The sequence below is a fragment of the Amyelois transitella genome, chromosome 31 (assembly GCF_032362555.1).
Source record: "Amyelois transitella isolate CPQ chromosome 31, ilAmyTran1.1, whole genome shotgun sequence".
NCBI lineage: Eukaryota > Metazoa > Arthropoda > Insecta > Lepidoptera > Pyralidae > Amyelois > Amyelois transitella.
The window spans coordinates 2,487,046-2,499,862 of record NC_083534.1 but is presented as its reverse complement, the minus strand read 5'-3'; the positions used below and the strand labels follow the sequence as shown (position 1 = coordinate 2,499,862).

General features: G+C 39.2%; 1 protein-coding gene across 3 annotated transcripts; it reads right to left on the bottom strand.

Annotated features, from left to right (window-relative positions):
- Positions 1 to 983: 983 nt before the first annotated feature.
- Positions 984 to 12,817, bottom strand: LOC106130069 (zinc finger and BTB domain-containing protein 38). 3 transcript variants are annotated; one of them, XM_060953257.1, is made up of 6 exons: positions 12,574 to 12,817; positions 12,076 to 12,199; positions 11,088 to 11,249; positions 9,665 to 9,874; positions 6,378 to 7,427; positions 5,545 to 5,681 (listed from the first exon to the last, which is right to left on the bottom strand). In XM_060953257.1, exons 1-5 carry the CDS (start codon positions 12,721 to 12,723, stop codon positions 6,391 to 6,393), a joined length of 1,683 nt encoding a protein of 560 aa, XP_060809240.1. In that variant the 5' UTR covers positions 12,724 to 12,817; the 3' UTR covers positions 5,545 to 5,681; positions 6,378 to 6,390. The 3 variants fall into 3 exon arrangements, with proteins under 3 accessions (XP_060809241.1, XP_060809242.1, XP_060809240.1); XM_060953258.1 differs by lacking the exons at positions 5,545 to 5,681; positions 6,378 to 7,427 and adding an exon at positions 984 to 2,382; XM_060953259.1 differs by lacking the exon at positions 6,378 to 7,427 and having other exon boundaries at positions 2,602 to 5,681.

The following is a 12,817-nucleotide window of genomic DNA, read 5'->3' as shown; positions in this document are numbered from 1 at the left end:
CGCTGGTCTCACGGTTGCTCTCAGAACACACCTTTTCTAAACTCCCTACAAAATCTCTAATTGTTTCTTAATCACTGTCTTCTAAGGAGGGCTGATGCTGATGATACACGATTCGTCTCGCGTAGCGATGTCATCGCCGAATTATACGATTAGTTAGACGAATGTCAATTGAAAGTCGCTTCGTTTTCAAGACTCTCTGCCCATCCACCATCATGAACACACCGGCCGGAGTCGTCCAAACTTGATTAACACCTTGTTTAAAAATGTATTGTTTAGTTTAGGTACGCATTGGCCGCTAACAAAAAAGTAATAATTTTGAGAGACGAAAAAGTACGATCGTCTTTTGTTAATTTTTCACAAGAATGATATTAAGATGCAATTAAAATAAGGTTTTTTTTATGTTTTTAAGTTTTATATTATAGGTTTCTTTATTTTTACCAACACATAGTACCTATTTTATTTGTATCCCGGATAATTATCTAAACCACACCTTGAAGGCTTTTCAAGAGCGATCTGAATCTATAATTAAACCGGCAATTCCACGGGAAGCAGTCGGCACATACTGTTTTTCTTCGCATCTCCGTGGCGAACTAGTAAATAAAACAATTGGAAAAATATTAGCACTAACATTTAGAAACGGAATTCGAAAGTGGCCGTTTGGGTTCTCGCCAAAAATTCTAGATTCTTTGACTGGTTTGATTCATTGATTGACTACCAAACAACTTGAGGCGAAAATGCATATTTTGTGCGATGACTTTCAAAACATTGGTGTGATTTTTATGAAATTGAAAATGTACATATACATAGAATCTGTCAATAGAAATTTAAAGTTCGTGGTGCATCACAACCGTCAAATCAAAGTCGTTTTTGAGATTTTCACAAATTTGTAAAAAAAAGCAGTGTTCGCGAGGTTTCAGTTCGCGGCGAACGTCTAGTACTTATAGGTAAATAATACAAATAAAACAATCTCCTTTTCACTCGTATATTTATTCGCAAAAATACAACTGCCTATTTAAATATAGATTTAAGTCAACAATACTTGCACAATAATTCGACAACACGTAAACCTAAAGTACAAACTAATAAAACATAATTATCGTCCTGATGTTCGCCCCGGTGGCACACTGCCTGCGGTGGAGCCCTGGGTCAGCCTATTATGCAGGAATGTAAAAGTTAATGAATGTCTGTTCTCCCTTACCGACTCAATTTCAGAATAATGTACGTAACTCAGAGGTAAATGCAAGAGGAATTTGAAACCAGGTTAGTATATCTCTCGCTTTAGAGGAAAAACCCTTGTCTCATCACGTTACATACATCACCATTTTATGGCAAATTAACGCTGTCTATCTACTGCTGCTATCTAGTACTACTTCTTCCTCTCCTTAGAATGGACCTTCTGATGGCTCCTCAGCTCTTGTCCGGTCACAAAGTTCTTGTTACACAACACACACACATACTTCCCGGTGCCCAGGTGCCTCTGTTCGTGCAACTTATAGTCGTGCTTCGCCGTGAACCACTTCAAGCAGAACTTACACTGATACCGCTGCACTTTCGTGTGCGCCTTCTTCAAATGACTCAAGTAATTCGGTCGCCAGTCAAACATCTTGCCGCAAATCTCACATGTTATTATCTTAATCTTATCCTTATGACACTCCCTTACGTGTAAATGCTTCAAGTGTTCTGTAACGAAGCGCTCTGTGCAATAAAAACACTTGAAGGTCTTCACCAGCTTGTGCATCATCGCTATGTGTTTCACTCTGTACTTCTTCAACGTGAACACTTTCCCGCAGTATTCACAAGGATACGACCCCGTACTGTGTATTTCCATATGTTTTTTAATCCTGGATAACGACACGAACGTGTCCCCGCACTCTGGGCAAACGTAGTTGTTGTAATGCGCGTTCATGTGCGACTCTAAATAGTGGATGTTCGTGTGGCGTTCGTCGCACAGCGCGCAACGCAAGTCGTGACTCAATTCGTAAGGAATCAGCCTTGTGTACGCTTGGTCGAACTGTTTCCCGTGTTCGTCGTACATGTGCTGAAACATTTCATTCCACCCGGGCAGCCTTATCTTGCAGACAGCGCACGACAGGTTATGTATATCAATCCTCAGTATTTCGTTAAGCCAAAAAGGTCTCAGTATAGATTCTATAGCGACTATTCTCTCAGTTTCATGGTGTTCGAATGTGTGACTTCTTAGTTCATCGGCGTCTTCGAAGTGGCCTCCCTTGAGGTAGCAATACGCGCAGTAGAGTCTGGCAGCTTTCACCTTAAAGGGCACGGTGTTGGTCATTTCTAAAATAGTTTGTGTCTCTTCGATGAATTTGAGCGATTTCTCGGCTCTCTCGCGGTATTCTTGCGTCTTCTCGCGGGCTGGAGTTTCTGTGGAAACATCAAAAACATATAAATTAAATAGTATTTCTCTGTCTTTGGCATAAAGATTCTTATGACTTAAAGTAAATTCCCAGCAAGACGAGACGCGACGCTGTACGCGATAAATGTAATTGTAACTTTAGAGAGAAATATTTGTAATTTTAACTTAAGAGCGAAACAAATTTTATCTTAATTTACCACACAGATATACTATATCTATATCGCGCAGCTATATATATGAAATGTTAATCAATGAGTAAAATCTATGCCACTAGAATCATTCATGGTACCAAGACGAGTCTTATACCCGGTGAAAAAGATGTCAAATCTAATAAAGGGCCAAGATTTATGCGTTATGTGATGCGTGCGTTTCGAGAGATCTGACAACTTTTTCACTCGATTTGGTAGCATTTTTCATAAAATAATTTTGGTTAATTTTGTTAGTTGAATAAATAGGAAAGAAACACGTATAATAAATTGGATCTGGAATCTGTAACCTAATTACGCATACGAATGCGAATATTTCTTACCATCGCCTTAAAGAAGAATCCTATGTTAATGGAAGGCCTTTCCATTAATTGACTTTTGCAATCTGCACGTGAAGAGTAATATATGCATAGAAACTTCCACCTCCTATTCCCAGAGGATAACTTAGGCAAAGTCAGGTTTTATAATTTGTCTGTTATTTCTGTAGCAATATTAGCTTACATACTAAATTTCAGTTTTCTAGAACTTCAGGAAGACCCTAGAATGTTGATGATCATCAGTGAGTCAGTGAAGAAATTTGCTATTTTAGACCCTAATAAAATCTGAAGTAAATATTCAAACTTTGCATATTTAATGATTTTACTGATGGCATTCATCATAAAATTTTTAACTATTTAGCTTCATGTAACCAAAGAGGATGGTTAAAAAAAAGGCGAAATCTTTCGAGAAAAGGTAAGCCTTTGCGTTTCACTTGTCTCGACTTGGCCGGGGCACTGCCGTGCTCCCAGGTCACTATGAGTAACGTGTTGAAGGTCTTCTTGTCTTGGGCGTCTTTATAAAAAATGCGAAGATTCGCGTAGTCAGTTTGGCTTTAGATCGAGTCCTAAGAACCAGTGACGCCTTATTTACATTTCTAATGCTAAAAGAGCGAATTTAAATTTTATTCCCATTATATGAGTACAACAAGGTCTTTAACTTATATAACAGATTTTCATATTAGCCCTTTCCGACATTGCAAACTTTTATATAGTGGACATACTACATTGATGCCTGGATATAAATTGCGACGTACATGTCTGTTTCATAGATTAAGAGAAGGCCTTTGATAGAGTACTATATGACAAACTGTTTGAGTTCCTGCATGCGGTTAACGTCGATGATAAGGACATTCAACAGAATACAGAATCTGTTTAGGTAACAGGTAACAAATGTGAGATATGAACGTCGGCTGTCTTCCAATGTTGAAATATTGAGTGGAGTACCACAGGGGCGTATTTTATCACCTCTATATATAAAAAAGCTCTTCCGTTACTGAGTGACTGACTGACAATTATTTTACAAGGTAAAATCCAGGGCAGAAAATAGCTTAGATGACGACGACTATGATGGCTTAGAAACCTACACCATTGGACAAAAAGAGCACACGGTCTCTATTCCGAGGAGCTGTCTCCCAAACTACCCCAAAGTACAGATAGTATTGATGATTCTCGACCTTCATTATTGAAGATGACGCTGCAAGAAGAAGACTGATAAAATAAATAGATTACCTTTTTGGTCATTCCTACGTGAACGGAAAATAAGGCATTTGAGTTAAACCGATACTTAAGCCAGGAGGAAGAGTGCTCTCTTGCCTGCTGGCAGAGCTGCTGACGAAAACCAGAGCTCAATAATCCACATTTCCAACCCCTAGTTGATAAAGCTCAATTTTTGAAAAGCACAATCACAACGTTTGGATTTTCGCCAAAAAATCTAAATTTATTGGTGTAGGTAGTTTAAAAAAAAGTCTCTTCTCCACTTGTAAATTTATTTATCAAATTACAACGAAAACAATTGTTAAGTCAGTGATACTTGTAAAATAATCAGCACGTATTTACATAAAGTACGCACTACCAAATAGTATTATCGTCTCTTTTTCTCCCATCACCAAGTAAGGAGCTACTTGAGAGCTATATTTTACAACCAGAATCAGAATATTAGCTATAAAAAGTTGCTTCATTGCACTTCTACGCTCTCAGTTGCACTTCTCACTTGGAACTATAGAATAAACCAGAGTATACAAATGCTTTGAACAAAGCGAGACAACTATTTCTACTTCCTCTCCTTAGAATGGACCTTCTGATGGCTCCTCAGCTCTTGTCCGGTCACAAAGTTCTTGTTACACAACACACACACATACTTCCCGGTGCCCAGGTGCCTCTGTTCGTGCAACTTATAGTCATGCTTCGCCGTGAACTACTTCAAGCAGAACTTACACTGATACCGCTGCACTTTCGTGTGCGCCTTCTTCAAATGACTCAAGTAATTCGGTCGCCAGTCAAACATCTTGCCGCAAATCTCACAAGTTATTATCTTAATCTTATCCTTATGACACTTCCGTATATGTAAATTCTTCAAGTGTTCTGTAAAGAAACGCTCGGTGCAATAAAAACATTTCAAAGTCTTCGCTAGCTTGTGCATCATCGCTATGTGTTTCACTCTGTACTTCTTCAACGTGAACACTTTTTCGCAGTATTCACATGGATACGACCCCGTACTGTGTATCTCCATATGTCTTTTTAGTCTGGACACCGACACGAACGTGTCCCCGCACTCCGGACAAACTTGGTTGTTGTAATGCGCGTTCATGTGCGACTCTAAATAGTGGATGTTCGTGTGGCGTTCGTCGCACAGCGCGCAACGCAAGTCGTGACTCAATTCGTAAGGAATCAGCCTTGTGTACGCTTGGTCGAACTGTTTCCCGTGTTCGTCGTACATGTGCTGAAACATTTCATTCCACCCGGGCAGCCTTATCTTGCAGACAGCGCACGACAGGTTATGTATATCAATCCTCAGTATTTCATTAAGGCAAAACGGTCTTAGTATGGAATCTATAGCGACTATTCTCTCAGTTTCGTGGTGTTCGAATGTGTGACTTCTTAGTTCATCGGCGTCTTCGAAGTGGCCTCCCTTGAGGTAGCAATACGCGCAGTAGAGTCTGGCAGCTTTCACCTTAAAGGGCACAGTGTTGGTCATTTCTAAAATAGTTTGTGTCTCCTCGATGAGTTTGAGCGATTTCTCGGCTCTTTCGCGGTATTCTTGCGTCTTCTCGCGGGCTGGAGTTTCTGTGGAAACATATTAAAATAGTTTCATTGATCTGGCAACCCCGTCACTGTTAACTTTGAGCTTATTTAGCTATATTTTATTCGGATATTATTCCCCTAACAAAACCTAAGGGCACGTGCAGCGTGCCGCGGAGTTCGGTACCTCCAGCGAAAGTTATATCAAGTGTACAGCTCTCGGTGTGAATTGACCTTTAGGCATCTGCTAAGGCATGATTATGTTTAACTATCACGGGAATGATGTCCCGTGTATACGCTCGTGCAAAGTCTGAAAGGGTTTGTTCTCAATAGATTTTTGTCGACCATTGCATTTTGTGAACAATGCCGCTAGATAGCAGCATTTTTGATCTATATTCTTAGGTGGACATATATATATACCTAGTTCTTATATAAAAGCATCAATGTTATGTGAAATTAGGCTAGGTCTTTCATCATATACATATAGGAATAGAAAGGATCTATAGCTAGAGTGGTAGTTCAGAGCTTCAAGTATTTAGCGAAATAATTAGGTATTTAAGACTAGAGAGAAACTAGTAGACTATAAAGCTATATTTAAAGTAACCCATTGATCGCCACCTTTATTAATCGCAACAGTATGCGGTGTTAACACAAATTTAGACGAAATTGTGAAAATCACTTATTCTGATTTACTTTATTCTGGTATATTTACCTACTTACATAAACATGTTATCAACTCACTTTATGCCTAAATTCATACGACTTTGTACGCGTGCTCGACCTCGTCATTAGAAACCTTGTTACAGTGTTTCCTCTGAACGTGGAACCTCAAATTGTTCCTGGTGCCGTAACATTTCCCGCACACGTGACACTCGAACCTCTTCTCGCCTGTGTGCGACACCATGTGGTTCTGCAGCGCCGTCTTCTTGAAGAAGCTCTTCCCGCACAGCGCGCACTTGTGCGGCCTCAGCTTCAGGTGGCACCGCTTCACGTGGCTCGTCAGGCCCCTCTGGCTGCCGTACACGTTATTGCATTCACAGCAAACGAACGAGACCGGCTCCGCGCCGTGCTCGGCCGTCTCGTGATTCCTCCTCTGGACTGCATCCACGAATTTCTCCAAACAATATCTGCACTTGAGAACCTTATTTTTGAGCACGTGCACCACCCGCTCGTGACTCACCATGTGGCATCTGGTTGAGAATATTTTGGAACATTTGCTGCATTGAAACACGCCTTCGTTGTGCCTGCACATGTGACCTCTCAGCGTGTTTTTATTGACGAAACCTTTGTTGCATATCTTGCATCTATAGTTCGGGTAATGCTCGCTCATGTGGTCCACTAGCAGCTTGAAATATGAAAACTTCTCCTCGCATATCACACACCTCAATATTTTCGTGTCGAATTTAAATGGTAATATATGGTTGTTGATGTTAAAATGAATGTTTTTCCCGTGCCGCTTCAAATGTTCCATGACCTCTTCCAACGTCAATTCGTCTATATCGCGTTCGCAAATTTTACACTTCAACCCTGTCATATCCAACCTCACCGCATAGTTATAAATGAGAGTGACTTTGTAACTTTCCGATATGTTTTTGTGCGTGAACGTGTGTCTCTTCAAGTCGGCGGCGTTCGTGAACAGCTTGGGGCAGTAGTGGCACGTGAACCCGAAGCCCTGGTGCCTCTTGATCGGCGTCGCGTTAGTGTGTTTGAGGAGCGCCCGAATGTTGTCTCTGTGCCGCTTGATGTCGGTGGGGCGCCTCTCGGCCTCGCTTTCCGAGTCCGACTCCACATCTAGAAAGATAAACACCGCTTTCATTTCCTTGCTTCATAACTGTTTCATTTCGGACTTCTCATATGTGTTTCTGCGCCTGCCGTGTCTAGGTATAGCCGTGCTAAAAAACTGACGTGTTATCAATAAACGCGTCACGTCCGCTCCAATGTAGGGTAATCCCAAATTTTACTTGTACTACTCCTTAGGATTAGGTTAGTAGAGGCAGTGCCCAGTACACTAGATTCCATATCTAGTTTCTCTAGTCGACATCAAATTTCCGCAAAAGGATTCAAGCATTTTTATTTTCACATACATTGTACAATATATGGCGTTATTTCTATTGAATAAAATCACAGCGATGAATTCTTAAGCTGCGCACACACTGGGCCCACGAATACCAAGAAAAGGGGGGTGAGTTAGCTTCAGTTGCGCTGTTTGCACACAGTTCGGCGCACGCCAACGCCTATTAACAGCCAACAAACGGTGATTCGGTGTGTACAGACAACAGCACATCAACCTACCCTAGGCAATACAATTTGCCTCTATTTCCGTGTCATAAGAGTTCCGTGCAGGGTAGCTTAATGTATAGTTGACTGTAAGCAGATTTTTCCTGTTAATTATGTAAAAACAAGATCACACGTGGCCATTCAGTCTTTTCAAGACTGTTGGGTCTGTCTACTCCGCAAGGGATATAGACGTGACCATATGTATGTATGTATGTTAACAAGATCACACCAAGTGTATGGACTTAGAGCTGCCATCTAGTGACAAAATTGCTCACAAAATACAATCATCGATAAAACAACTTAGAGAATAAAAAAGATGCGGACAATTTAAGATTATAATATTTACCCGATACCCACAGTGTCGGTGGTTGAAACGGAAAGATGCCCGATTTAAAAATGCGATACCTACGCCTATGTTAGCACAAAATTCAAATCCCATCTCAATAATAACTCTTTTTCTGAGTTATGTAAGTACATATATTGATTTGATAGCTAACAATGCTCTTACTGTAAGTGAAAAGCTATATTGCTTTAAGGTAGAATTGAGATTCAAATAGTGACAGGTTGCTAGCCCATCGCCTAAAAGAAGAATCCTAAGTATATAAGCCTACCCCTTAGTCGCCTTTTACGACATCCATGGGAGAGAGATGGAGTGGTCCTATTCTTTTTTCTATTAGTGCCGGGAACCACACGGCACCACACGGAATGTGTAACAATGATACAATATGGGTCAGGTTCCCCTGCAATGGTTGCAGAGGTCAGACTGCAGACGAGTCATGTTAAAACCTGACTCAGTTACCCACTCCAGGTCAACGGCGCGACCCGGGAGGAAGCTTCAAAGAGGAACTAAAGTCATTAGGATTCAAATTCAAATCTCTTTATTGCGGAAACACAGGTAGAAAAGATGATAGGAGGAGGAATATCTTACACGTACGTTAGCGTGGCTTACATACAAACATACATACATAGAATCATGCCTCTATCCCGCAAAAGTCAGCAGAGACTACATCTTTCCACTAGCCACGATACCTGCATACTTCTACTTCTTTCGCTTCATCCACACTCATAACTCTCTTCATGCGAATTGTCGGTTTCGGGTACACTTGACCTTTCTTCAGGACGTAATCGATTTGATCACTAATGATAATTATCCACATGCATACATTTATAGTCACGTCTATATCCCTTGCTGGTAGACAGAGCCATTTGGTTTGGTTTTGAAAATAGTGAAAGGCCCGGTTCAGCTGTATGGCTTTATGATGGAATTGAGATTGGAATAGTAACGGGTTGCTACTGCCGTGTGGTTCCCGACACTTCATGTATAATAGGAGCGCTCTATATCTTTCCAATGAGTGTCGTAAGAAGCGACTAAGGGATAAGGCTTATAAACTTGGGATTCCTCTTGTAGGCGATGGGCTAGTATTTAGATAGATAGATAGACTCTTTATTGCACAATAAGAAAAAATAAACAGAAAAAAAACACAGGTAATGAGGTGCAAAGACTTATCGCTAAAGCTATCTCTTCCAGTCAACCTTAAGTGGGAGGAAATTCATTTATTTATTTATTTAAACTTCATAGCACAAAATACAAATGTATAGCACAATTGGCGGACTTAATGCTGGGAGCATTATCTACCAGTCAACCATTGGGTCTGACAGAGAACTTAACGTGGGATCAAACGAATTTAAAATATAAAGGTAATTTAATCCCTTCTTACGGCATGCCTTCAAGAAACTTTGTAAAAACTCACCAGATTTCTTCTTCAAACTGCTTATTTTAACATTGAGCGTCTTCTTCGGTATGTTGAAGATCCTGGCCGCGTCAGCCTGAGACATGCCCCGCTGGATCATGTCCAAACACTTCTTCAAGTCGGCCTGGGTGTAGTTCCTGTAGTTTGTTTGTTGCTTGCCCGATGCGCTATCGGAATCCACATCCTGGTCCAGTTGTGGCTTCACCGACTCTTAAATATTAAAATAAATAAACATTATTATTAACATACATACATAGACAGAGCCAACAGTCTTGAAAAGCCTGAATGGCCACATTCAGCTATTTGGCTTAATGATAGAATTGAGATTCAAATAGTGACAGGTTGCTAGCCCATCGCCTAAAAGAAGAAACCCAAATTTTTAAGCCTATCCCTTAGTCGCCTTTTACGACATCCATGGGAAAGAGATGGAGTGGTCCTATTCTTTTTGTATTGGTGCCGGGAACCACACGGCACGGCATTATTATTAATGCGAAAGTAAGTTTATTTGTTTTTACCTCTTCACAGGTTTCCTTCTTGAAATATAACGTATATCAAAAGTCCAATTCTATACATAATAAGTATCTATTTAATAAAATATTAATATAAAAAACATGATTATAAGAGTAATTTTTTATCTATTTATTCTGTAATATTAAAAAATGGTCCTTCCTTCATTGCAGTGCCCGCCAGGGCCCTTAATGATTCGATATTATCACACAAACATCTGTATTTTACATTAAGGAAGCAATAAATAAATAAATAAGTTGTGAGGTCCATGTAATACCAAGTCGGTTAATCTATTTAGTCTCCACTTAGTGGACCTTCTGTCTTAAGTTATAACATAAGTTGTTATCATGCCAATATTAAAAAACTATTTTAAGTTTTAAACAAATAGATCTACTTGGATATCGCATGAAAACACAATCGGGAACTATCTGGGTTCCCCTTGGATTTGCGAAAAAGCCATATTCTTTTGTAGGTAGCGTTTAATTAGATGATTTTCGCAGGTGGTGCTAATTTCGTCGCTTTTTTGTTGTTCATCCAGTTGGAAAAACAAACATGCCAATACTTTAAACACGCGGCGTTTAAAGTATTGGCATGTTGACAATTTTAAATGCCTTAAAAAATATGTGGTTATCAGATTGACCTGTATTTATGCATGTATTCGCGATTATCTCGCATTTCGCTTAACTAATTTTGATGCGGTTTTTAGGAAAGTATTTTCTATGTTAGAGAAGGTTTTAGAAATTTTACCGACTTCAATAAAGAAACATATTGATTGGAGGCAGTTCTTTTTGCGAAAATTTGCTTCTCTTGTAAGTCCATTTGTAAAGGAAAACACCGTGAGCAAAACCTACACATCCACATGTTATCCTAAAAACAAAATTAATAAAAAAGAAAAACAGAAATAATTTGTGCTTACTCTCTACAATGTCCGCGTCTTCCTCCAGATACTCAATCTCATACTCTGTTTTAAGTTCAGCCGGTTCTTCCTCTTCTCCTTGTTCAACATCATCAGTCCTTTGTGATGTTTCCTCTAAATATAACTCCATCATATCATTCTTGTAATCCATGGCCAGCTCATCTGAAAATAAAAAGGGTTCAAATTATTGCCAACTAAAGGCCGCCCGCGACTTCGCCTTAAAGGAATCCCCAGTTTTTAAGCCTTTTCTTTGATTGAATTTTGAAATCTGCATGGAAATATAAGTAACTGCAATAGAAGTAAATGAAATAGAAGTAACTGACACATATTTTTTTTATACATTTCCTTTGGGAGCTGAGAGAACTGCTTGAAAGCAAATACTAAATGAATGTACTTAGAGAACAGAGCTGGATTGGTGTCATTCAAAGTGTCCATAAACACATTCTTATATGATTTGTGTACATAAATTTGTAGTAAGTTATCATGGAATAATGGTGAATATTTATTTATTTATTTATTCACAAACTTTATACTTATCCTAACAGTATTACACTAATGCGATAAGTATACTTACAATGATTCACATTAAATAATAATAAAAAAGAAACAAAATAAAAACAATGTACCTAATTCCAAAATATAGGACCGAAATGTGATCTGATATGGAACAGCAAGCGGTAGGCAACTGGGATCATTTACTCACAGCCCATAGCACCACAACAGATCACACAGTGAGTTACTCTTGTGAATTCGCTTACAGAACACGAGAACATATCTACCAATTCCGCCACCTCGTTTAATAACAATAAAGTGCGAACAAATATAAAGTCAGGAGTACCTAAAACTACCAAACTCACATGAAGAGGGTTACAAATGTGGATGAAGCCTAAGAAGTATGCAGAGATCATGGAGAGAAGTATGCAGAGATCAGGAAACAGGCGTAAATTTATGTATGAATGTTATCAAGGAAACCAAAATAAACACAAACCCTTAGCAACGCCTTCATCCAACATTTGTTGAGAGGAGATGACCTCCTTCTTGAAGTGATAAGCATCTCGCAGCCGCCCGATGCAAGATTCGCAAATACTTTCCTCAGTAGTGTTACACTGCCACTGTAAAGGAATTTTGAATGTTCAGTCTAATTTGTAGAAGCTAGTGCACATTACTTTAAACTCTTATTCGTCTTGCTGCAGAAATAATATGACACATTGCCTCACTGTACTTAGCATATGTGTTACTTTAAGTATAAACAATATAATGATAAATATGTTGTATTGCGAATAGGATAAACAGCGACTGGGTATAAATTTTTCGTTCAGAAAGATGAAAAAAGCTTTTATAATAATTCTTCTTCTTCGTAGTGTTAAACTCGATTACATCCTCATTTCTCCAGGCAAGGGTCCGAAGTACGCCGAAGCCTCAGCCTTAGGCTGTAGAAGTTCTTCACCTTTTGATATTGTTAAATACCAGTATTAAGTTAACTTACGACAATATTAAACGTGTCCATTAACATTTCCCCATAGATTTCCCTTTCGTCTTCCCAAACTTGTTCCTTCCACATGTTTTTCATGTAGCCGTATTCGAGGCAACATTTGCATCTGCCGTAGAATGTCATGATTTCATCCTTGCTTTCCATTTTTATAAAATCTATGAAGGAAATTATTTGAAAATATACTTTAAAAGAAAAAAATAATTATATTACTTCTGTTGCACATCATTCATTCCACCAA

Bases quoted from the DNA above. Each gene is read 5' to 3' on its own strand.
- LOC106130069 (XM_060953257.1), bottom strand. From the start codon at position 12,723: ATGGAAAGCAAGGATGAAATCATGACATTCTACGGCAGATGCAAATGT. The intron at 9,875-11,087 runs GTAAGCACAAAT...TTAATATTTAAG, and splicing joins AGACGCGGACATTGTAGAGA to AGTCGGTGAAGCCACAACTG. The intron at 7,428-9,664 runs GTGAGTTTTTAC...TTATCTTTCTAG, and splicing joins CAGTTTGAAGAAGAAATCTG to ATGTGGAGTCGGACTCGGAA.